Raw genomic sequence first — 27954 nt, forward strand, 5'->3', positions numbered from 1 at the left:
AAAACTCCCCGTAATATATATATATATATATATATATATATATATATATATATATATATATACATATACATATACATATACATATACATATACATATACATATACATATACATATACATATACATATATATTATATGTATATATATATAAATATACATATACATATATATATATACATATATATACATATAAATATATATACATATATATATATATACATACATATATATACATATGTATATATGTGTATATATATATACATATATATATACACGTGTATATGTATATATATGTATATATGTGTATATATATGTATATATGTGTATATATGTATATATATACACATACATATAAATATACACACATATACATATATATATATACACACATACATATGTATATATATAAATGTATATATATACACATATACATACATATATATATATGTATATATATATATATAACATTTACATATTTGAAACAATAACATTGCATTTTGAAAGACTTAGATTGGATTTATTTTCTCATTGTGTAACTATGGACAATTGACATAATAGCTTCCATTTTTTTTCTCAGAGGGAATTGTCTTTTACATTCCTAATTTAAAAAGTGGACTTGAATCTTTCTTGATGCTTCACATTCTAAAGATAAGACTATAAGATACAGAATAAAATGAAAATGCAATTTTTAATTAAGAATGCCACATTAACTGGATAGTAAGGTGCGATTTATAAGTCGTGCAATAATAAAAGACTTGTTTTTTGTTTGTTTTAAAAAAATAACTTCAAAAACTAACTACAAATAATGAAACGCTAAGCTTGCATAGAAGAATGTACAGAACAGAAGTGCGCTAAAAGTACATGTGGACCAGAACAGTTAAATAATCCTTTAAAGGGACAAATTAATATTTTGTTTTTCTTTCTTTTATGTGCATATGTGTCATAAGCATTTTAGGGCTAGTTAAATGATGTAATTCCACAACCACCAAGGAAGTCTCCGAGTTAAACTCAATTTAAAACAAGATCCAACCATACAAAAGTATGGCTGATATTGGTTGTCTCACATTAGGTCTTTAAGGTCACATAAAGATCCTATATCATTTGCTCACCCACCAATTATCTCACCTCATTTTCTGATCCGCTTTATCCTCATTAGGGTAGGGGGGGCAATTGTGCCGGAGCCTATTCCAGCTGAGAAACCGACGCGCTAACCACCCACGCCACCGGGCCAACCCCACCAATGATTATATTGTCAAATATGGAGAAGAGTGTGCCCTGTACATTGGTTAGTAAGAAGAAGTTTGGGTGTGCACCCCAAGTGCAACGACGCAATGTGGGCTTTATTCGGGAGAGCGAAATTGCTCCTGCAGGTTGCTCAGCTCTTCGATGAGCTGCTTGAAGGTGATCCTCTTTCCGGGGGCGTGCTCCCAGCACTTGCGCATCACGTCATACACCTGTAAGCACACAGCGGCTTCAGCGACAGCACTGTGAAACCCCTTCAGCCTTCATCCCATTATCCTCCACGCAGTTTGAGCCTTGTGGACGAGTGTGGTAAGTGCTTCGTCCTCACGTTAAGAAAATTTGACACACGACTGTTATCATTAGCGACACTTCTCCAAAGGCAAATCAAATAATACAGAAGTCCATAAGTTACAACAATCTAAAAAGTCATTTGGCTGTTGAGAGACCGAACCAAAAGTGTCTTACTGGTTTAGGGCAGTCATCGGGTTGGGGTAACCTCTGGCCACCCTGTAGCACGGCGATCAAATGAACAAGGCTCATCTGACCTTGTTGGGCCTTCATAATGTTTGAGAAGAGCTGCAAAACGAAAAGAAAGCACTTATCTACTGCCCTGTCAGTCAAACATATTCCCAAGATGCCAGCTTTAACAAGACTCCTGGCATTTGGATCAAATCAGATGTAAATCAATCTACCACCAAAAATAAAGGCTTAGAAACAAAGTCATGCAAAACCCCTAAAAATGTTGGCTATTGTGGAATTGACCTAAGTTAACATGTCGTTTAAAAAGGCATATCTATGTGCTGTTCTTGTAGTCGGCCCAAGTCCTCATATTGTAAAACAGCATCAATGCTGTTAAACCCAGGAACTGTGTTGAAGTGAGTTTAGTAGACTCATATACATATGATTTTATCACCATACTCTCTGTAGCGCTTTGGCCATAGCTGATGGCGCCATCTCGTGGAATTGCACTGCATTTCAGTCAGCACAACACCTAGACCAGGGGTGGGAAAACTATTCCACTAAGGGCCGCAGTGGGTGTAGGTTTTCATTCCAACCCATAAAGAGGACACCTTTTCACCAATCTGGTGTCCTACAAGTGCAATCAATGGATTGTTGTTTCAGCAGAAAATCCCATTGGTTAAACTCTGTGCTGGATCAGTTGGGACAAAAATCTGCACCCACAGCAGCCCTTGATAACCAGTTTGCAGGAACTAACAGTACTGATGTAATCCAATCTTTGCCATGAATCACCAGATAAGGATGAAACTGTGAAAATTGCATTAGAACTTGCATGCTTATACTCACCAGCACTGGGGTTTTGCTGTGATCACAATAGGTAATGAGCTCATACATGGTCACTCCAAAAGACCAAACATCAGAAGCAAGGTAGAACTTGCAGCGAGTCAGACACTCGGGAGCATACCTTGCAGCACAGAAGGATAGGAGGAAAGGAAAAAAAACAGCATTAAGTGACTTAGGGTGTAAGGCAAATAAATGTCTGAATTTCAAACATGATATTTTCGTCATTACCGATATTACCAATTTCGTCATACGCAGTTTCTGGGTATGATGACAATTAGGCTTTTTGTCGAGTCAATGATGATGACAAAGCCTATGTCCGATTATTATTATTATTATTATTATTTTCTATTGCTGTGGACCAGATTAGCCTTTTTTAAAGAAATTTAGGTTATATACAAACTGAGGATGAACATGAAAAATGCAGGGGTAAAATTTAAGAAAATAGAATTAAATCAGATAAACTGGACCATCAAATGTCACTATGTCCAATGTCAAGTAGAGGTAAGATCTTGAGCCCAGACCCGAACCCTAAAATGTCAATCATTACTTTGGGTCGGGCCGAGCTTCTCTTTCTCGCTGAAAAAAAAGTATACTAAAACCATGTGTGGTCTCTAAAAAAATAAATAAATGAATGATTTCAAAATTGTATACTAAAATGATGTGTGGATACTAAACTAAGGAATACTTGTTATAAAATAAATACTTTGGAATTTTGGAAAAAACAGAAGGCGCTGTAACATACCTGTCAACCTCTGCCGATAACTGCCCTTATAAATGATTATGATTCCCCTTACAAACCCCCAAAAAACCTTACAAACACTGTACGAGTCGTACGGTGTTTGTAAGGTTTTTTGAGGGTTTGTAAGGGGAATCATAATCATTTATAAGGGCAGTTATCGGCAGAGGTTGACAGGTATGCTGTAATGTCACTGCAATTGGAAGCGGAGCCGCAGAGCCAGAGCATGCTATGCGCACATCACGTAGTTAAGGATAAATTAAACACGCAGCGGTACCGGTAAGGCTGAATTTTGGAAAAGCTTCAAATTGATTGTTGAATATGCTAGAGAAACTTGCGCTGGCTTCGCTGAATGTAGTCAGTGACGCTTTGCTCTCATACGAGAGTAAAAAGACTGTCACCTTGACGCTGAGCAGACATTTAAACAGTTGAAATCATCAAACATCTATATTATCATATAAAAGATGTAATTGTTTATAGTCTTGTTAAACTTGGATTTTTTTTTTTTACAAAAGACAGTGTCTGGTGCAGAAGCTTACAACATCAAAATGTATGGCTTATTTCATAACGTTTGCGATGCAAGCCTGCGAAAAACATTCCCCCAGGACGCTAACAAAAATTGCAACTGTTATTTGTAACTTTTCTAGGTATCAATTCACATGTATTTACTTACCAGTAGATAGGGCTTACACAGTCATCCTTGACTGTGTAATACATTTCATTGTCTTTAATACTTTTGGTCAGGCCAAAGTCAGCGATCTTCACAGTGCGCTCATTCTCCACCAGCACATTTCGGGCAGCAAGATCACGGTGGATGTAATTTTGAGAGCCCAAATACTCCATACCCTGGCAAAGAAAAAAAAAACTACAGTTTTAAAATATTATTGTTCTCTTCTGATAAATGATTACATTAATCTTAGGCTAAAATGTGCCAAAGTTTGTGTGAAGGCACCCTTTTTCTATTAGAAACTTTAGCTGCTACAGAATGTGGAACAAATGTCAATAAATCAAATCAAATTGCACATCAGGGTGAAAAATCGCTATGGTTAAGGAAACGAAAAGGATGCACGTTGTTCCTTTTCACCGCTAAGGACAAACAAGAGTTAACCACCTGGCATATTTGAGTAGAGTAGCTCAGCAGGGTACTCAGACTGATCTTGCTTTTATTGTCAGGCAGGTAATCTTTCAAACTTCCCAGAGGAAGATACTCCATTATCAGCTTGGTGGCTCGACCACCTGCTCACACACAAACGAAGATGAGGACACCAAGTTAGGAACATAAACGGTCTTCCTCCTAAAGTTGAGGGAGAGCGTCTACTGCATTTTCCATACTATGAGGCGCAACTAAAAGACTTCCAATTTTCTCAAAAGTCAGCAGTGTGCCTTATAACCCAAATGTGCCTTATATATGGATCAATATTGAAAGGAGGGACAATACATATTAATGAAAATATACATGTAAACATGTTAGATTATAGCCCAAATCTAATTTCCATCTTTAGTCCCTTGGGCAAGTTGATGTTAAAAACACAAGATAAAAACAATAAGGCAATAGTAGGTAGATTGTTTATGTAAAGACTGAAGAGCAGTGGACCTAGCACTGACCCCTGCGGGACCCCAAGACTCTTATTCCGTGATGTAGATTTTGTGTTTTGTATCTTGACACACTGATCTTACAGATGTGTGATTCAATGCAATTTAGCATACTTGGTGAGAAATTAAAACTAGACAGTTTGGTCAGCAGTATCTGGTGCGCCTTATGTGCAGAAATTACAGTACTTACAAAATAACTTTCCTGACAAGGAGGTGAATTTCCAATTTTACAACACAATGCAGCACTTTTAAGTTTAAACACAAAACACAAAGCAGCTCATTGTATGATGTACAATGACAATAAAGCTTTCAATTCAATTCTTTCAACTTGTCAGACTGTACTGAATAATCGAGATACACTTACTTTCTTCCAGACAAATCCCCTTGTACTTCACAATGTTTTCATGGTAGAGGGCCTTCAGAATATTAATTTCACAAAGGATATTGCTGCCCTTCTCCTGTCCATCCTCAGAATTGAGTGATTTGACCGCCACTAACTCGCCAGTCCCATCTCCGCGGGGGTCATATCGACATAGCTCCACCCTACCAAAGTGGCCCTTCAGGGATATCAAGCCATGTTAGCATATAATATAAGGCACTCAATTAGGTACACATGCATTTTTATGTTTACTGTACAACACTTTATTTTCGGGTGCTGTGAGTTTTAATCTTCTATATGAATAAAGGTGAGTTGAATATACTCTATAGGAGGACGAGAAGACACGACAGAAAACATATAGTACAGTATTGTTAAATGCCATATCCCACTCGATTTCCCCATATATTGTGTAGTAAATATGTTTTACATTCATACTCAAGCCCATATAGATCCATTATCCATTTATTTTCTTCAACCATTTATCTTCATTTTTCTCTCTCAGACACTAGTTTGCCATGAGATGTTACAGGTCAGGGTAAAATGGATGCGTGAGTCTTCTTTGAAGCAAGCCGCAACCATTGAAAACAGATTCTACTAGAATACTTATTGAAAACACGCTTATTCATTTATTTATTTATATATGTATTTAGTTATTTAGTTATTTTTCTATTTATTTGTTTATTGTATTTTTGTTTATTTATTTATTAACTTATTTATTATTTATTTATGTCTAAAATGTGTTTTCCTGTGTCTGTATTCTCACCCTCTTGCTACTGTGACAATGAAATTTCCCGAATACAGGATGAATAAAGTTATCTAATCTAATCTGAATTGGGTTTACCAGATGCAACTACATAGTTTATGGCTATAACTAGCTAGCCATGATTCCTGAAAACTGTTTGCAGTAGTATGTAATAAATTGTGAAACATTGTTTTTTAGTTTTCATTCTTTCGTGGACAAAAAAAACTTTGGGAAATATTTCCCAATATATTACAATACATAATGTAATAAGCCTTTGCTGTATTGCATCATACCACAATATAAACTACAACAGTGTTTCCCAACCTTTTTGAGCTGCGGCACACTTTTTGCATTGAAAAAATCTCAAGACATAGCACTATCTGAAAATCTTCTAATTTAAAACTATGCAGCGTATATTAACATTATAAAGTTGTTCCCATCAAATTTTTATTAACAGGAATTAAACAATCCCCCCCAAATTATTCAGAAATCTGGCAAGACTACCTTACCTTTCCGAGATCTCTGATATTTCTCAGGAATCTCTCTTCAAACACAGTTGGGTCCACTTCTGATGTAGGCTGTGGTTGAATGGCCGGATCTATGAAAGTAAAAGAAGCATAATCCTGGTTATAGCATAGCTGTGAGACCTCATGCAAACATAACTAGCATCTTGAATACTTTCTGAGTGACTTTCCAGCTCAAATTTCTTGTGTGAGGCTATAGATTGACCGATTATCGGCGCCAATTATTGGACATTTTTTACATATATCGGTATCGGCCTTCATTTAATCCGACTGGCCAATATGAAGAAATCAAATCAAAAGTATCTTATTTTGGCTCAGATGCAGCCATGCCTCTCCTGTCTCTCCTGCCTGCTGGGTCATGCTCGCCTAAACGACCTGTCACAGCTACTCGGTAAGTCAATCATTTCATCTTGGACAGCTGAAGAGGCTTGCCGCTGCTATGCTTCAATTCGCCGAACTTTGTTGGTAATGAGACGCGTCTCAGCTGCCCTCCCTCCGACCTCATGTACCGACTGATATATGTGTGAATTGAGCACTAAGACCAGCAGTGCAAATCGTGTGATTTGGCTAAAAAAATATTGTTTTTGGTGGAACATCTTTATTATGTGAGCAGCACATCAAATGTATGGTGAGTCTTCCTTATAAACACAGTGCTCTTACCTTTTTCTTCCAGTTTGTCAATATCCCTCACAATTGCCCTGAAGAAAGGTCTCTTCTTTGGGTCATAGTTCATGCATCGGATCATTAGTTCAGCCAACTCTCTGTAGTCCGGGGTCACAAGCTGGTACTCTGTTTCATAAAACCTCTCCTTCTGCTCCAAACAAAAGAGACAGTGAATAATTTCATAGGAAAATGAATGCATAAACTCATCTCCCTACCTCTGTAAGTTTCTTTTCTTTAAGCGGCTCCTCTCCATTATAACAAATCTCCCACAGGGTGGTCCCAAAGCCCCACTTGTCAGCTGCAATACTCAGTGAAGACACATCTTTCACACACTCAGGTGCGATCCAGGGTATGCGATGCACACGTTCTGCAGAGCAACAGCAGCCAGTTCACATCAGGATGCAAAAAAATAAATTAAAAAACCCAAGCATGTTCTTAACTCAATGGCTGAAAATGACAGTACTAGATGCACAATTCATATTGACTGAATGGCAGCAATTGATTATTCAAAATGGATTGGACGTCGAGCGTCGTCAATGGCACTGAAAGCCAGACCTTCCAGTTAATTGTACTATCGCTGTCAATGGCAAAAAAATGAGTTACCTTTTCAGGAAAAAAAGATGGCCTGCCCACATATATTCAAATACTAAGTGACAGAGTATTAGCATAAACTACCATAAATGATAACAACAATAATATTAAATAGCTACAAAGGGTTTAAATTGTTCTTAACGTGCTGGATATTATCATGATCGGTGAATATTATTTGCATTGTTGTTACATGTGTCTAATATATATCAAAATAATGGCAAATACTTACATACCCATTACATGTACTACAAAATACTAGACAAGTTCAGGTTTTACAATGAGAAAATCCTTAATTTCAATGTCATGTTAAATGCTAAAAAGAAATATGATCAGTGAGTTCAATGACTTAGGCAAAAAGTGGGGTTGATTCCATCACCTCTGTCATCAAACAATAGTGCCTCATTGACTGATAGTAGCAAATGATTTGAAAGAAACAAGTACAGTGGTACCTCGACATACGAGTGCCCCGGCATACGAGCAATTTTAGATACGAGTAATATTTTGATATACGAGCATACAGCGGACCCGAGAGGCTGCTCATGAGAACATCATGGGCACTGTCTTTCTGGTCGCAACACCCTCGTGTAATGTCTCTACGAGCACTGGGCGGAGCGTTGCATTTTTTTTCCTTCCCGTTAGCCAGTGCGAATGGCGGAGCTTGTTCGCTAATATGAGAGGACTACTACTTCCCGGGTAAGTTGGCAAGTGGTCGTGCGTTATCCTATTGTGAGGACATTTGTGTGCATCATTTTCGGAATCTTTGAAGGGAAGACAAAAGCAAACAACCCTCGATAGGTTGCATCTGAAAGTCAGGGTGGAGGCGGGGCAAATAGAGCCAACCCGGGAGAAGAAAGGTATCAAAATTTAAAACAAAATTAGAATTAAATTTAGTGTAAGGTTAGATTAAACATATTTTTGAGTGTGTCTGCATCGTAATCCATGTTCATTTAAATTTGTTTATGTTATGTTACAAGCGCGTTGCCGTGCAAAAAGTCTCTCTGTCCCTCTCTCGCTCACCTCCGCAAAACCCTTTCACCAATCTGATGTTGTACAATCGCAATCAGTGGATTGCAGTCAGGTGCTTCTTGTTTTCTACAGAAATCTCATTGGTCAACATGTCTGTTCCTGATCGGTTGGAACAAAAACCTGCACCCACAGCGGCCCTCGAGGACCGGTTTGCCCACCCCTGGGTTAGATTAAACTTATTTTTGAGTGTGTCTGCATCGTAATCCAAGTTCATTTAAATTTGATTATGTGATGTTACGAGTGCTTTGACGTGCAAAAACTCCCCCCCTCTAGTATCCCCCCCCTCTATCCGTCTCTCTCTCTCTCCCCTGCGAAATCTGTATAATTTTAATACAATTAAACACATTTTAGTACTATTAAACCCCTAGTTATTTGTTACTTTGTTAATAGATGGCGAATTAGAACAAATAAAAATGTTTTACAATCCAATATCCTGTTTTTGGTGTTTTTTCAGAGGGTTGGAACGAATTAATTTGTTTTTAGTTAATTTCCTATGGGAAACATTGATTTGAGTTACGAGTAAATCGACATACGAGCTCAGTCCCGGAACGCATTAAGCTCGTATCTCGAGGTACCACTGTATAGATAAGGAATCAAAGCAGTAGCAAAGCAGTGCAGAAATATTGGTCAAATGAAATAGCAGAGGACAAAAATAATAATTGAAGGTGGGTGAGGAATAGTTGGAATTGCTAAGAAAAGGATATACAATTGCTATTTAGTTTCATTATTTGGTAGCCAAACACACCCTCTCTTGTGAGTACAGTGATTGGAATTCCTGGATCACTGAGCTTGATAAAGGGTCCCCCTTGATCATCTTCCAGTCCACTTCGGGCCAGCAGAATGTTCTTTGCGCACACAAAACCGTGGACCAACTTTTTGTCTTCCTGAATGTTCAAAGACAAATTATTTAAAATGTTGCAGGTATGTTTTATTATACATATCACATTGGGCAAGAATGCTGACCATCTATTTGACGCTTGTGTTTCTTACCAAATAGCTGAGAGCTGAGGCCAGCTGCTTGGCTACCTGGAACTTCCAAGCTGTGCTAAGTGGGGATTTCTGCCTCCTCATGAATAAATCCAGTGGTCCCAGTTCTACAAACTCTTCCACAATGATATCTGACACAAAAAAAACAAGTTTGCCACACTACTCTTCCATAACACACATTAATTTTGTAGCTCCAAATGTGCACTTACTCTCCAGATGGCGGACACAGACTCCAAACAATAGCACAATGTGTTTATGGGAAACTTGCCGCATCATACTTGCTGTTTCAAAAAAAGCCTGAAAAGAGGACACATATAAAATATATACTGCGGTGGACCACATAAGCGGTAGTTTAGAACAAAGAGTTGTGCATTTAGGATGTAATCTTACCAAGGAAATGTCTCTATGTCCTGAACCCAGTACTTTGAGCACCACCTGATACTCTTGGAAGGATCCGTAACCAGCATCATCATCGTTTTTTACTTTCAAAGTGCCTAAGAATATGTTTGTTCTTGTGCCGTGACCGAGATGCTCCTCCTATAGTGCATAGCAGAAGAACAGCATTGAGTAGAAGAAAATACAATACGATGTTTCTGTAGTCGAGTAAACATGTCAACACGATCATCAGGAATACATATACAGTGGAACCTCGACATACGAGCACCCCGACACACGAGCATTTCGAGATTCGAGTAAAATTTTTAGCAAATAATTATCACTAGATATGAGAAAAATTTCGAGATATGATAAAGCCAGTTGGCCAAGACATGAGAGGCTCTTTATCATTGTAGCGCACTGTCTTTTTTGCCGCATCTCTTGTATAACAGATATCTACGAGCACTGGGCGGAGCGTTGCATTTTTTTTCACTGTTTTTTTCCGTCACTCAGCGCGAATGCCGGAGCGATCGCTAAAACGAGGTATATATTACCTCTCGTTGGCTGCTCATAAGAACATCAGGGGCACTAGCTCCGCAACTGCTTGTGTAATATCTCTGGTCGCAACTCCCTCTTTGTAATGTCTCTGCGAGCACTGGGCGGAGCATTGCATTTTTTTCCCGTTGGCGGAGCAATCGCTAATACAAGACTACTTCTCGTTGGCAAGTGGTCGTGCGTTATCCTATTGTGAGGACATTTGTGTGCATCATTTTGGGAATATTTTGAAGCGAATACAAACTCAAACAACCCTCGATATTGACTGAAAGTCTGTTTGGAGGCAGGGCAAAAAGAGCCAACCCGGGAGAAGAAAGGTATCCACATATCAAACTAAATTAAAATTAAGTTTAGTGTTAGGTTAGATCAAGGGTGGGCAAACTATTCCACAAAGGGCCGCAGTGGGTGCGGGTTTTCATTCCAACCCAGAAAGAAGACACCTTTCATGTGGATGTGGCCTGCAAACTAAACTGAGTTTGACAGCCCAGATATAGACAGAAATCAAGTGAAAGTATACCTGTTCAATTTCTTCCTTGTGAATGCGATGGATGATGACCTGACACTCTTGCATGGGTGTTGGAGGCACCCAGGCTTTGTCGTTGGTGAACACCAGCAAATTGGATATCTCTGCAACAACCATGAGCAAAAAAGATTTAAAAAAACTTAAAATCTTTGTTCTATTCAACAAAATAAATATCCCTTTCATGATTTCATGTATTTGATTTCATATTCATATTCAAATAGACAAAATGAGCTCATAAGGTGAAGCTCATAAGAAGAAGCGAGTAAAGTATTGAGCCCAAGGCTAAAAACCCGAGCACTCTAGATGCCTAATTTGTGACAATCAATGGATGAAGACATTCATCAGATGGCACTGCTCAATGTGCGCATGTGTTTGAGGCATTTACATATATTATAAATCCTCATAACAGCTTAAATGTTTTGTCGCTCTTTTGATATTGTTATATTTGTAGTATACTTTTTACTTGATAGTAATAAGGAATATTGGTTAATTATAATCAATTCAACTGTTTAATTAACAGTATCATTTAACTGTTTTTTTTTTTTGAACCGAGCCAAAACAACGGTGTAAGGAATTGCATAATATTTTCATTATAAGGTAAACAAAGCATTCTAAGGTAAACCAAGCAGCATTATAAGGTAAACAAAGCAGCCGTATTTTTAAACAATAATGCGATTATCGCCATCCAGTCCAAACACAGTTTGTGTCTTGCCGAAAAAGCGCAAAGTCCTGAAAACAATGTGTCCTCGAGCTGTGGGGCCTTGAGCGTAGCTGTGGGGAGGAAAGTGTCCGTGGTCCCAACATAAATCATGAATTAATTTATAGCCATATTACTTATTAAAAATGCTTACAAAACATATAGAAACATCCCATAATAAATCCAACAGTCATCCTTTTAGATTTTTCACTAACTCACTCACATGTTAATGTAGTTCATAAAGATGTAGGTATGATGACAAAAGTTTCGCATGAAGACAATGCTCAATATCAGGCTTTAAAAAGTATAACAGCACTAATATGCATCTAATGTTCTCAAGCTTGTTCATAATCAGGCATGCAATCAAAGTGCCATTATGAAACCGCATATTGATCTAAAGCATTAATAGCAGCAACCTAGCCACCAAAAATTCCAACCTTAACCCCCGAAATGTATTACAAAAAAATGTTACGACAATATTTAGAGAAGAACACCTGGGGTAATGTTCATTAGGGCCAGAATTCCTTGCTTATAAGAGGTCTCGTCAGACCCAAAAAATCTACTGTGTGGTAAGCAGATGTTATCATAGATTTTGTAATAGATATAGTTTACTGCTATGTCAAGGAGACTTTAATCTGTATTTCCAAACAGCAACAGCTTCTGTAACACTTACAAACTCTCGGTCACGGAAGTAAACATACATTTGCCACCGGAAACCCACATTTACAACTCTCTTCCTCTCTGACAACAGTGTGCATGTTTGAGACTATTTGAACATGAGAAACATGCATATGCACAAGAGGTGGGCCTATTGTTTGCATTATATTATTTTCCAGAGATTTTACATGCTGAAGTATTTGTTAAAGCTAAACATTTTAACACCAGTTTCCACTGGGAGCCAATGCTTTATTAGACTAAGACTAATCAAACGTAATCACCTTAGCCTTATACCAGATTGTTCAAAATGTTTTCAACTAAATGAGCGTCTAACTAGTAAGGCTACTTAATAAAATTGAGTAGTATGGTTATTTACAGTGGTGTTAAGAATGATTCAATCCTGCAGTTAATTTTTTTTTAGCAGTTTTGAGATTTTTATCTTGTCCATAAAAAAATCAAACAAGGATTTGTAAAAATAAACGGACCTTTGGAGGTGACAGCAAGATTTTTTCGAAGATTCTGATAAATGTCTATTTTAATCTATACTTAATGACAAAATTGTTCACCTCCTTATTTATATAGTACATAGTAGAGCGGTAACGTTAAGGTAATCTGACGGATGAATATCTTCACAGTATTGGGCTCACGTACCATAATTATTATGAAATTGTGTTGCAGGAAGTTGAAGGGTAGAGGTAAGTAGGAGCGGTGGACAGAGGAAAAACGAACCACCTTTCTTTTTGCGATTGCCGAGTCCTTCTCAATAGGCTTTATTATTTTTGGTTCTCCCACAAATATTTGGGAATAGGCAAAGTTTCTACTTGGATTTTACTGCATGTACAAAAAATCCTTACCCCGAGGTTGAGGAGGGCAGCAGCGGTGCAGATGGAACTGGAGATTGTCAGAGCGAAGACTCTGGCTCTCCAGATGCTTTAATAGCTCCTTCAGAGTGGGTCTGGCAGTTTCTGTCCCATGAAGGCGGAACTCACCCGGAGTCACTTCAATTTGGAAGTTTTTATACTGTTGCACAGGGCTGGATTTATTGAGATCAATCTAAATGGAAGAAAGTCAGCAACTTTTACTCAGGTGCACCTCACACTGGAAATTGCTGTAGATTTTGTTTTAAAATCGTCTGAAACCTTGCGCAACCAAATGAAAAACATGAGAATGATCATGCAGCGAAGCTCCATACCTCACTGCAGGACACAGTGATGACAATATACTGGTAGTCTGTGACACTCCAGCGAAGAATGTACATGCCCTCTTCATTGCCCTCCTGCCGCAGTTTTTGGATGGCATACTCTGTACTGGTTTTGGAAATCAACAATGGTAGTCAATCAATGATGTCATACAAAATGACAGGTAGAAAAAAGGAAACAGATGAGGCTATAATAAAAGCTCTATAAATAAAGTTGAGTTGAGTAGACAAGTTGAAAAATGTGTTTGCACCATTGAAAACATATTACGCCAAGTCAGCTATAGCTTTAGCTTCACATCATGGTAAGTCTGCAACAACCACTCGATAAAGTCAATAAAAATTGATCATTAAATTTGTTGCCAACAAATTTGATTATCGATTATTGTTGGCATCTATTTGCAGGGGTACTCAATGTACTCAAGCGCATGGGGAGGAAATTAAGGTGAAGGAATGGCTAGTACACACTCTTGTACATTAGCTGCCAGTATGCACCTAATTGCGCCTTGCCATTCCTGCCATTAATTAAAACGTGGAGATGGTAAATATCCTCTGTATGAATAAACGTTGAATTTGTCATCATGTAGCCTCAATTAGTTGCAAGAAAGTAGTTTTAAGTGCATTGTTATAATGTGTAAAGTTGATGATCTTTAGGTCAGTGTTCCAGATAATGCTTTCATCATTGAGTTTTTTTTATTTATTTATTATTGGTGCGACATTCTTGGTTTAAAGAAAAACGGGTACATTTTTGTTTAAAGAATATATACGAGTAATTGACAATTTATATCAACTCTTTGCTAATAGAGAAAAACTTCAAGCAGCAGCAATTTATAAATTTGAATTAACATAATTTTGCCTGATCTTTGTACTATTATGTATTTGTTTCAGTACGGTTGTAATAAAATAGTATTTTTTAGTCATGTAGTAATTCATTTTGTCTTTATTTATATTTAAAACATGCCCCAAAACACTTAACTTGTTTATTACTATTATTAAATTGTGAAGGTAACTGCAAAAACAGTGCCATAGATCTGATTAGAGAATTAATCATTGAATTAATTGTAAAATTAGTCGAAAAGGTACATTATCTTTAATTGCAGCTCTACATCATAGTACTTGGGTAAAAAAAAAGACCAAAAATGGCTGCCAACCGGTTTCAGATATAAAAATGGACATCTGCAGTGTGCTATCTTGAAACTACCATGCTAGGGGCAGCGGTGACAACCACCAGCCTGAAGTTCATAAAGCAATATACGATAGAACTCCTCCTTTCGCAAGCTAAGATATCATGGTAAAGTGTATTTTTTTTTTCATAATTGCATAAATCATTTAAGTATATATCATATAAAGCCTGGACACATGCAGCTTATAGGTGTGGCTTATACATTGTGTATTTTTAACTAGATCATGTAAAATATAGTCAGGTGCACTCTTTAGCCTTGAATTTTTAAGAGAAAATAGTACCTTATGCAAATAGTTGGGATTTATAAACAACCCATAACAAGTGGTGTAGTATATCCATAAAATAAAATAAAATAAAACAATAAGCCTGTAAAAGGACCAACAAAAACGGCATTAATAAAAATGCAAGAACCAACCAAATAGGGCCATGGCAGCCATTGTTGTTGTTTTGCACCACTGAAGATGGAGCCACCTCAATGCACAGGTAGTGGTGGGCATCCACTGTTAGCCTGAAATACCCATCCACAAGAGATGCAAAGGAAACAGCCTCAGCCCACGATGCCATATGCAACTCCTGAAGAAACGGAAGGTGATTTACAAGAGTTCAGAAAAGCAACTTAAGTCCAAAACAATTCTGCTGACCCGTTAACCTTAAATTATTTTACTAACATGAATTTAGGGGTTGTGTTCATAAGACCCCACAGATTTTGAATATTGTCATAGTTATTTTCCTTTTATGAAAGGGATAAAATGAATGAAGGGGGTTGCTATTATTTGGCTAATGATGAAAAGTCTTGGCGCAAGCATGCAACTCTAAAGGTCTCACAAAACACTTCTAAACAAATAACAATAGGAAAGAGGATGCGTACTTTTACTACAGTGTTTACTTTCTCTACAGTAAATCTGCTGTGCCAGAGGGGAAAAAACATTCTCATAGTGATTCCAAATTGTTACTTGAGGAAACAGGCAAGGAAACGGGCATTTCCCGTTTTGAGGATGCCTCGTCATTGACCGTGAATAAAATTAACTATGCAAGCCCTTAGATTTCTCCTTGCGCTTCTGAAATTTTAGGTTAAGAGCAGATAGGCCTCAAGTGAAAGTTAAGTCAAGTAAGAGCCCTAAGGTGGGTTACCTATGATGAAAACGTGGTTGATTTGACAATGACTACTGTTTAAAGTTTAAAAATTGCCCAATTACCTTCAAAATAAATGTTATTAATAGAAATGAAAAGGGTAACAGACTTTCTGAGGACTCAGTCGCAGTGTTCTCATGTTCTCCACTTGTCTCACCATTTTTTTGTAATCCTGTCTGTGAATCGTGACTGTGGCATCCTTAATGGCCGCGTGCATGATTTCATGGAAGTCGCAGAATCGCTCCCAGGCTTGGTCAGTTCCTTTTCCTCTCAAATTTTCATTCTGTTTCCTTTTTTTGGACCTGCTCTTCTCTTTAGGACTCACCGCTTTCTATATTGAAGACACACATCGCAAATGTGGTTTAATTGAAAAGACAACCAATTAAAGTCAGGTTGGACTCTTTTACAGCAATTTGATACTTTGTGCTGTACAGTCCGATACAAAGTTAATTATTACTTGGCTATAGCAATTTAAGGTAAGATGATTAGAATAAGGTAAATACATAAATATTTCAAAAATATAACATAGGTTAAATGTAACATAAAGATACATAAAAACAGTCTGAAGTTGACAAATTTTTGTTGCTGCACTGCGTAGAAATGTACATGCCGTATTTTCCGGACTATAATTTGGGGGGAGTGCAATTTACGTAAGAAATAATTCACACAATCATATCATCTCATGTTATTTTTACACTGAATGACAAGAGGGTGCTCTAGGCATATATATATATATATATATATATATATATATATATATATATATATATATATATATATATATATATATATATATATATATATATATATATATATATATATATATATATATATACACACACATACATATATATACACATACATATATACATATATATATACACTACACATACATACATATATACACATACATATATATATATATATATACACACAAATATACACACACGCCTCTACGTATAAGCAGTACCCTTAAAATTGCCTTCAAACCGTTGAATTTTATCATTTCTTTCGTATAATTAATTGTGGGCGGCCCGTTGGGGCGAGTGGTTAGCACGTCGGCCTCACAGCTCTGGGGTCCTGGTCACGTCCACCTGTGTGGAGTTTGCATGTTCTCCCTGGGCCTGCGTGGGTTTCCTCCGGGTACACCGGTTTCCTCCCACATTCCAAACCCATGCATAGTAGGCTGATTGGACACTCTAAATTGCCCCTCTGTGTGGGTATGAGTGCGCATGGTTGACCGTCTCCTTGTGCCCTGCGATCGGCTGGCCACCGATTCAGGGTGTCCCCCGCCTCTGGCCCGGAGACAGCTGGGATAGGCTCCAGCACCCCCCGCGACCCTAATGAGGATAAAGCGGTTCAGAAAATGAGATGAGATAATTCATTGTGCATTTTTCGGCTAATACGACTTCAAGTCAGGTGCGATTAATAGTCAGAAAAATACGATAAATAACAGTGACTTACTGTGGGGGGTTTCTTCCTCCAGGAAATGCCCGTTGTACCAGACACACATACTTGTACACCTTCCCAAGTATCCATTGTTTGTTGTGGGCTCTGTCCTTGAATTCGGTTGTAGTATGCTGTAAACACAGACACACATGATAGTTTAGGTTCAATTACTGGAAAGCATTTTATGACCTTGTTAAGAATAAAATCACAATTATTACGTGTGTTCTCTAGCAACAAGATCTGTATCACTGTATCCAGTCTTTACTCATGGTACTAATAATACAATAAAGCATTCAAAGTGGTATTTCATATCTAAATAATTACAGGGTTTTAAAGTTCATAACTCATGTTCTTGTGAAAATAGTGAATATAAGAAAGTTTGACAAATCGGGCTTTAGTGAACCACAATACAAATTGAATACAATTGAATGCTTTTATAGTGTATAAGCAATGTCAGAGATTTATTGGTTAACTTTCATTACATTGTTCACTGTTTTGTCAGATTCTAATTATTTCAGTGACAATTGTGACTCTCAGATTTGTCCATGTGTCTAACTGGAAATAATATATTAAAAAAATTACCGGATGTTCTATTATATCATGAATGCACTAAAAATAGATACAAAAACTACAGAACATGTCACAAAAACACAAAGAGTCAGTACGACAGGCAGTGTCCATCAACTAGAAATCAAGGAACTCCAAGTCTTACCATAATTGCCACCATTCACGACGTCTCCATCTTTTGTTACACGCAGCCAAACAGGCTCTGTTATCTCACTGCCCATTCCATTGGTCAGCCCTTCCAAAGTAGCCAGATACTTAATCTTCAGGTCGTACAGAGGGATGTCACTGACCTTGACTGTTCGGTAATTGAATTCACTGAGGAATTTTTTGAAGACATTGTTGATGCGGATGCGTGTCAAAATATTACGCTGCTTTATGTTTGCATTCATTGTCTCTGGAATGAAACGCTTGTAGCTGTAGGTATGAAAAAAGAAAAAGAAATACAACCATTAGGAATATTTTTCAATAACAAACAGGAGCTTAAACCTATTTGATCACATCCTTAAATTATGCATACCACTAAATCTTTTTTGCCTTAATTATCTTAAGCATTTCCATATTATTCTTGTGTCAGTACTGTTTGTTGTTAGCAGTAATATTGTTAGTAATGACCCCAACATTTTTGTGACTCAGGTTAACAAGTCCTCTGCATTTTGTTAATTCTCATTATAATAGCCCTTTGGTCTTTGTTAGGGTTCACATTCTCCCAATTTACTTGTTCTAATGGCAGTAATTATTCACTTGTAACTTTTACATAAAAAGAATTGCATTCTCCAGTTTGTTTATTTTTCGCTTCTTTTAAGTTTTTGAGGTTCCACAATAAGTATAGGTTGATAGAAATACAATGATCATGGGTCTCAACATTTTGAAGACATTCATTGATGTAAGTTTCATACTTGAGTGATTGTGAAGCAGAAGACAGGGGGATGTCCATCCTCTTGGAATAGTGAGTGATGGCAAGCACAGCCATTCCCAGACATTCATTTTCCAGTTCGTGCTGCTCAGACTCGGAGACACATGTTCGAAGGGGTAACATACCCGTGTGAAAATCATGCTGACCCTGGAAGAATAAAAGAATCATAATTCTTGCTACTGTCACAATGAAATTTCCCGAATACGGGATGAATAAAGTTATCCAATCCAATAATAAACATTAAATACACTACAAAGCATACATAAATATTTGGGGTATTTTACACATTGGATGGCCTGCATTTGTTATACAGTACATGATGGAAATTAGATTTTTTTTTAGCGCAGTTTGAAAATACACACATTTTTGCTTTTGCAATTTTTGGATGTACAGGTAAAAAAAATGTTATTGCAGGCTTAGAACACTTGGTTTTCTTTTGTTTAGTTTTACAAATCCTAAAAATGTGCAACATATTATAAAGACTAAATAATTGATAGATAATAATCGATGGGCAGAAGAGTGATCATCACGTACGCCTCACAGTTCTGAGATCGAGAGTTCAATCTCTAGTTGGTTCTGACATTCATGTGAGGAGTTTGCATGTTTTCCCTATACCTGGGTGGGATTTTTCCAGGTATTCCAGTTTTCTCCCACGTCCCAAAAACATGCATGGTAGGCTAATTGAACACTCTAAACCACATGTGTCAAAGTGGTGGCCCGGGGGCCAAATCTGTGGCCCGGGAAAGTAAATCATGAGTGCCGACTTTCTGTTTTAGGATCAAATTAAAATGAAGAGTATAGATGTGTATTACATTTCCTGATTTCCCCCCTTTTAAATCAATAATTGTAATTTTTTAATCAATTTCTTCTGTGTTTTTAGTTCAAAAATAATTTTGTAAAATCTAAAAATATATTTTAAAAATCTAAAATAAACATTGTTTTAGATCTATAAAAAACTGAATATTCAGGGATTTAAATCTAGTTCTTTTAATCCATTTATATATAAAAATCTAAATATTATATCTAAAATGGTCCAGCCCACATGAAACCGAGTTGACGTTAACGCGGCCCGCGAACCAACCCGAGTCTGACACCCCTGCTCTAAACTGTCGCTCCATATGAGTGTGAGTGGATGTTTGTCTGTCTCCATGTGCCCTGTGATTGGCTGGCAACCAATTCAGGGTGTCCCCGCCGCCTACTTCCCACAGTTGGCTGGCAAACAAATTCAGGTTGTCCCCCCGCCTACTGCCCACAGTTGGCTGGGATAGACTCCAGCACCCCTGTGACCCTTGTGACCACGAGCAGTACAGAAAATGAATGAATGATTAATCGATGGTTAAACAATCAATGAAAATGTAATTCAAATGAAGAAACAACAACACTTTTACTATATGAATTAAAGGTAGCTAGGGACGGCCAGGCGGCCAGGTGGCTTGCGTGGTTAGCATGTCACCCTCACTCACAGCTTTAGGGTCCTGGGTTCAAATCCAGGCTGGTCCACCTGTGTGGAGTTTGCATATTCTCCCTGGGCCTGCGTGGGTTTTCTCCGGGTACTCCGGTTTCCTCCCGCAGTCCATGCTAGACGACTGATTGGACACTCTAAATTTCCCCTAGATATGGGTGTGAGTGTGAATGGTTGTTTGGCTCCTAGTGCCAAAGAAATTTCACACAAATATAACGATGTAATATATATTTCATTTTATAGACCCATAATGAAAGGTGAGGCTGATCCTTAACTGCCTCCCCTGGCTGCACATCACAGCCTGGCTTCTTTAGTTTAAAATGTTTTAGCACAATTTCCTGAACACTCTCAAGTGTACCCCATCTTATATGTATATGTGTCATGTAGTGTAAGGAAATGCTGCTCCGGAAACAGAGCAGAGGACAAGCCCCATACCAGCCACCAGCAAGGGGAGCCACACTGGGCCCAAGGTGATTCTGGAACTCAGCAAGACCTCGACCAGCCTCCAAGTATAGACCATGGAAACCCGAGTGAGTCAGTCACATTCAATAATACCACATCTTGCACGTTATTAAAACATTGATAGCCACCACGTTAGTAGTGCTCTGACACCAAGGCTTGTGGGGTTCGCATCTCTCACCACAAAACATGCATACATGTTAACTACCTGGTAAAAAAGGTAGTCAAGAGACGGACTGTCCAGGAGTGGTGCTCCTTCTGGTGTTTTGAGACCTCCTTTGAGTTTACTGATGCAGTGTCTCCAAACTGGAGACTCACCTTCATTAGTACCATGCCAATTCCTGAAATAAAATCTGTGAATAAAAGTAAAAACACTTATTAGTGTAAAAATATTTACAGGATTAAAGATTTAATTTAAAATGGCAGACAACACATTTCTAATGTGCATTTGAGCAAAGATAATTGTATTTTGCTAATTGATAAAAACAGAATTCTTAATAGAAGGGGAAAAACATAAATCCAAGCCAAAACTTCAAGGAAGTGGCCGCCACTAGTGTGGGCAAACATTTTATTAGTGAATATACTATTATAGCCAATCTAATGTGAGTATATTCCAGATTGCCCGCCGTTCCTCGTGACATCAATAAATCTCATTCCCCCACTCATGCATGTGTCAGTCTATCACTGTTTAGGTTAGATGTAACAGATGTCTTAAAATTACTACATTCATAAGTGGTGTCCTTTTAAGTTTTCAAACATTATTTTTTCCTTTATCAGAGGTCTAAGAAATCCACAAGTCGCTTAAATACATTGAGCAACGGTCTTTCAAATGAATGTGATTTACAGTATACTAGATTTTCTCATTTGCAGTATGCAGTCTTTCACATAGTTAATCTGATTTCACCAATTCTACTGATTAAGGGCAGAGGTGGAAACCTCATTGGATAAACTGTCAGTGCTGCATCAGTTGGAACAAAAAACAGGACCCACAAGTACATATAATTGTATATCATAGAGATTGGCAATAGTACTATTCAATTTTCTGGAAAATGCAGAGCAGAAGACAAATCAAGAGATAAATCAGCACCCTTAAACTGAGCTAATTTGATCTCATACAGAAGGTTGTTCCACACTATGCAAAATTGTATTTTATTTAAATTTTAAAGTCAAATGAAGTTAAATCTCACCTCATTCGATATTGTAGCTTGATACTGGTGTCATCTGTGATTTTGAATTCATAATTAGGCGGGCACCACATGCCTGTCACCTCATTGTAGAGGCAAAAAAGATTATGGCACATGGGGGAAATAGCTGATGAAAGGAAAAAATACAGGAAGAAGAGTTAAATCATAACTTGACCATTTCATCCCATATACAAGACTTTCATATCAGTCACAATTTCACTTTTGGTGCTGTAACGCTATACATACATTAGCATTTATTTTGTAGACCTAACAACAATTCATCTTTTCATTCATCTTCCATACCACCAGACCCTCGAAAGGGTTGCGAGGTTTGCTGGAGCCTAACCCAGCTGTCTTCAGGCGAAAGGCAGACTACACCCTTGACTGGTCCCCAGTCAATCGTATGGAGAGAAAAAGGACCATCCGGACTCCCAATCACACTGCCACCAGCGGGAATCAAGCCCGCGCTTGCCCGCACCGAAGTCAGGTGAGTGAACCTCAACACCACGAGGCGGCAGCTAACAACATGTTTGTTGCAAACCCCCACCAAAAAAAACAATCCAGAAGGCTTTTAGATTATTTTCTTGTCCTTTTTCCAGGCATATTTTGTAAGACCCACATTTTCTTTTTGAATGGCTGAAGAATGGTCGATATTTTTGGTTTGTAAACTATTTGAATAATTTGGGACATGGGCATTGTAAATTTGTTGTGCATATTGATTGCTCGTGCCTTTGAAGAAGTGTTTGGGAAGATGATGCAAAAAGGCATTTGCTTATATAGAGTTCTCAGCTATGTATACTGGCGGGTGCTATTTAGCCATTCGCAAAGTAATGTCACTTGACATGATAAGGACTCCAAATCAGACATGGGTTGTTACACGTTACATTTACTTTGATACATTTATTTTAATAACTTTTGGGAAAAATGTTCTTGTGCCAAAACATGCACAATCAAAGGGGAAAAACAATTTAACAATTGTGGGGGATATTTTATGTCATAAAATCCAAAACAAACAACACATATGCCATCTGAAAAGGCATTTACAAACAAATAAATTATAATAATAAAGATAAGAATAGAGACAACATCAGTCTGAATTTTTTTTACAAAAATGTTTTTAAAAAGTAATTACAATTATTTGGTAAGCCATTCTCAGTGGCTTTCTAAATTGCAGCGCATGGCGACCCTTGAGGGGATAATAAAAAAAAATCTGCCTACTTCCAATGTTGAAATGATTGATCAGTTTAAAGATAAAACTTAAAATTATATAATAGTGTGAATAATTTCACACAATTTGCACCCTGAGCCAAACTATAAAAATAACACTGCTACTTATAGTCCTGAAAATACATCACACACACACACACGCGCACACATACACATACACATTTTTCGATATATGTATTTTTTTTTTCCTGAGCTAAAATTACATGAGCCTGTTTAACATGTTGATTTAATCTATAATCATGTTTTAATGTCAAAACCAAATTGAATAAAATTCCCTCCCAATTGATAGACTTGATGGTAATAAGTGTGGCAGCTAGACATTCATGTCAACTTATGACCCTTGTTTGTTTGACAATTGCTGACAAAGGAGGGCTAAAACAATGACAGGAAATTGGCATCCTTTTTTGCCAGCTAAACCATAGCCACTTACAGCATTTCTTAGCAGCCTCTACACACAGCTCCTCTGCAGTGTAGCTGCCTTTAAAGAACTCCAGCTGATGCACATCTGGTAAGAAGAAGTGAATCTCCAAACCCCAAGAGGATGAAGGCGAAGTGATGATTGGATCTCTTCTGTTGGATCGCTTCATTTTTCCACAGAGTAGCCTGCCCAACTCCATCATCCAATTAAGTGGCCTTTAGACACTGAATTTGGGCATAACAAAATACTAAATTAAACAATGGAATAAAATATATAATAGCAATAATGTATATATCACATTAAAGGCTACACAATAAAATATTCATGAAGTTGTTCAATTGGAACTTAGTGACAGTGATGACAAAGATGTCGAGTTGGAAAATATTTTTAAAAAACTTACTGTAGCAAATTAAAGTGATGCAAACATTTATGTCATGGTTACTCAGTACAATAAGTCACATTTGTCATTCCATGGTTTTGACAAAGCGTTGGTTCTCAGTTGTTGCCACACTGGGACCACCTTTTCATTTAGTCACTACGACACGACCAACTTTTACAGACAGGAAGAAATATAGAGAAAACATGGCCAGTTAAAAAGTAGCCTTATAAATAAATAAATAAATAAAAAAGAGTATGTAAAAACCTCAGGAAGTTTAGCTACCTGGCCACGACTTGTCCAATTTGGCTCCACTATCTACTTTTAGGTCCCGAAAAGTAAAACAATGACTCCACCAAAGATAGGACTCTATCAAAACTGTTTCCTTATAATGGAAATGGATGACTGATTTTGGGCAAAAAAACAGGAAACAACTTCGACTGGCCACTAGCCAAGAACAGTCTTTTAATCATGTTTTCAGGCTTTGGCTTGTGCCCAGTCTTTACACATTTTCATTACTTGTCTTCAAGCACATTCAATGTGTTGAGAAATAAAAGATGCAACTAACTTTACAGGGTCACAAATGGTCTAAACAACAACACAAAGGCCTCTAAATAAAAAGTCACGAGCAAGATAAATCAAACAATCGAACAAGCTTCCAACTTCCTCACTCATCATCCAAGGGAGATAAATGGGGAATTCTGAATAAACAAAACAGTAGAAGAGCAAATATAACTAGTACAGTAATCCCTCGAATATCGTGGTTAATGTAGACCAGACATGGCCGCGATAATCGAAAAATTGCGAAGTAGGGTCACCCCTATTACAAACTTTTTTTTCCTTCAGTGCTGATTCCTAGTAGCAAGAGTGGCTTCCGCTTACGAGTTTCAGCGGGGATTTTCACATTTTTATGAACTTAAAAAAATATATATATTTAAAAAAACATTTCTTCAGTGCCGAGTCCTGTGAGGAAAAGTGGCTGCCACTTACGAGTTTCAACGTGGATTTTCACATTTTTATGAACTTTACAAAAATAAAAAATTAATAGCAGAAAGAAATTGCCAAATAGTGAATTCGCGATAAGTGAATAATCGAGGGATTACTGTATAAATGAACTTCGGAGAGTAGCAAAGGCTACCATCACTAACACACTGCCGCCAGGGACTCAAATCCCGCAGTGCCAGGTGTGTCTCTGCATAAGTCAGTACATGTCCAAGCCCATCTGGGAAAAAAAATCATGTCTAAAAGCATTTGGATGATAAAACCAAAATTAAACTATTTAGTAAGAACCCTACTCGTCATGTTTGGAGGAGAAAGGCCGCTGAGCTACATCCATACAAAACTACTGTATTTACTTGCATATAAGGTGCCTCCGCATATAAGCCGCACCCTTAAAATTGGCTTAAAATTGTTGAATTTTATAATTTCTAATAAGCCGCACCCTTAAAATTGCCTTAAAATTGTTGAATTTTACAATTTCTAATAAGCCACACCCTTAAAATTCCCTTAAAATTGTGGAATTTTACAATTTCTAATAAGCTGAACCCTTAAAATTGTCTTAAAATTGTTGAATTTTACAATTTCTAACTTCTAATAAGCCACCTCCTTGTTCACAATTTAAACTCCATATCCATAGTTTTAATAGGGAGTACAAATGTGTTACTTTAAAAGGAAAATCTGAAGAAAAATCATCGCATGTGGTATTTCTGAGATACTCTCTGAATCAAAAGCACATTATTAGGGTAAATATCATATGGAAGTTAATATGCGTGTCTGTGTAAATGCAAAACATGAAATAATTCAATTTGAAAAAAAGAAATAAGTCTATCTTGATGAGAACCTGATGCTTTTTAATGAATTACAATTTTCTTGCCAGAAGTTTAAGATGTTGTGGCGGCCAAATTGCTTCTAATGTCGAAATATCTAAAAAAAAAATCGATTTAGTTGTCACTTTTAAACAAGAAATAAAAATAAAAAATAAAAGCAGATTTTTTTTTATTTCATAATCACAAATGTACAATTTCCTTTCAAAAAGGAAGTAACGTAAGCACAACCAGGAAGTGTGTCCGTAACGGTATAGTGTTCAACAAGTCTCTGGGTGCAATAATAGCATGTAATGCACATTTGCAGGTATCAAGGCTGATATTTTAACGATCGACCGCAAGACTTTCGATCAGCCTTAAATACTATTGGGATGTGCTGACATGGTAAACACTAAGAACACATCTGGCAAGGCTACTCGTGACTGGCCAGTCAGAGCACGTTTATAACTGCGGTGGGCTGGCGATGCCATGAGCGAGCGTTGGCAAGCACAAGTGAGTTTTTTCACCTTTTAAGCAAGATACATTTTTTTCTTGAATTTCATTCAGACCTCAAAATAAATTCTGTTTATCTTTTCTTCTTTTTTTTGCTAAAAATGACCGTATTGGCCGCATCGCCTTGCGCCATGGCATTATCATGGTGTTCCGTCTTTGTCACCTTGCAGTTTCGTACATGTCGTCTTTTTATGCGCATATAAGCCGCACCCTCGATTCAGTCATCATTTTTTGTCCAACAAATGCGGCTTATATGGGAGTGATTACGGTTGGCCAACTGTTCACCACAGTGGTGGAAACCTCAGTTTTTTAGGCTCTTTTTTAAGCAAAAGGACCAAGGCGACTGGTATGTGTAAAGGAGAGAATGAGGGAAGCTACGTATTATTTTTATTCAGAACCTCCTTCCATTAGCAAGGGCTGGGTCTTTCCACATAGCATTTATAACGAACACAACACCCAGGTAGGGAAGGAGTGGCTTCCAAAGAAGCATCTCAAGCTGCTTGGGTGGTCTATCTAGTCTCCAGATCTCAGCGCCATAAGAAAATCTGTGGAAAGTTCTGGTTGCCCTTAGATGGCCTCAAAACATCACTGCGCTGGAAGTGGTCTGCATGGAGGAATGGGGCAGAATACCAGCAATCGTGTGTGAAAACCTGTTGAGAACTTACAGAAAACCTTTCTTCTCTCTCATTTCCAACAAGAGAGTATATAACCATGGAGTATACAGAATTGTTTTTGTTAATGACAAATTATTTTCGACCATAATTTGCAAATAAATTATTTAAAAATCATACAATGCGATTTCTGGCATTTGTTTTTCGACTGAGTTGATCTCTCATATGGGGCAAATGATAGTTTTTCAGTTTCTCCGACGTATTGGCGTGTCCATTTTCCACCATTGTTTTTAATACATGATAACAACAATCGCTTTCGTTACGCAGCACGTACACAGTAGTGACATCACCTTCATCCAGTGACGTTTATTTAACCACATCGTCCTTATTTTCTTCTCAAAGCTCAACTGAGTCGTTTAGGAACAGAAAGTAGAACACCAATTGATAGCATTTTAATACCCTGTTTAGCCTACTGCGCAATCCAATTTAAGTAAGTAAACAAATCACTGAAGAACACGACGGTGTGGGACGATGACAGAATTTTATGCTAACATGACATATAACAAAATTATAATTAAATATGTACTTATTGAATGAAATGTTACATCATAGGGTCACTTACCAAGGCTCTTAACCAGACAGCTGGTGGGCTACTTCCGCTTCGTATTGAACATTTGTCGCTCCAACCTAGTTCAACGTCGGGTTCAGATTTGAAAGGATTTTTGAAAAGCCCTACTGTAATTTGACGAAAACTGGGTTTCTTTCGGGGATTATTTTCCCAAGTTTCGAAGAGACGCGCACACTAGAATCTTGCTAAGACTTCCTGAAAATCAGCTGCCCCTTTCCCGTAAACCACGCATTGGCCATGCGGGC

The 27954-nt window shown here is 37.5% G+C and overlaps 1 protein-coding gene across 1 annotated transcript; it reads right to left on the reverse strand.

Moving 5' to 3' along the window:
* Nucleotides 1-494: 494 nt before the first annotated feature.
* jak1 (Janus kinase 1) lies at nt 495-27936 on the reverse strand. The gene is made up of 25 exons (XM_077606445.1): nt 27704-27936; nt 23792-24003; nt 22138-22261; nt 21159-21303; nt 19013-19176; nt 18262-18530; nt 17565-17680; nt 16258-16431; nt 15385-15542; nt 13784-13898; nt 13446-13644; nt 11232-11341; nt 10175-10321; nt 9994-10081; nt 9788-9915; nt 9543-9681; nt 7396-7547; nt 7178-7328; nt 6503-6591; nt 5237-5429; nt 4391-4515; nt 3953-4125; nt 2547-2664; nt 1707-1817; nt 495-1453 (listed from the first exon to the last, which is right to left on the reverse strand). The coding sequence occupies exons 2-25, from the start codon at nt 23979-23981 to the stop codon at nt 1340-1342; spliced, it is 3492 nt and encodes a 1163-aa protein (XP_077462571.1). The 5' UTR covers nt 23982-24003; nt 27704-27936; the 3' UTR covers nt 495-1339.
* Between the last annotated feature and the right edge of the window lie 18 nt (nt 27937-27954).

Source organism: Stigmatopora argus, chromosome 8, assembly GCF_051989625.1.
Source record: "Stigmatopora argus isolate UIUO_Sarg chromosome 8, RoL_Sarg_1.0, whole genome shotgun sequence".
NCBI classification, from domain to species: Eukaryota; Metazoa; Chordata; class Actinopteri; order Syngnathiformes; family Syngnathidae; genus Stigmatopora; species Stigmatopora argus.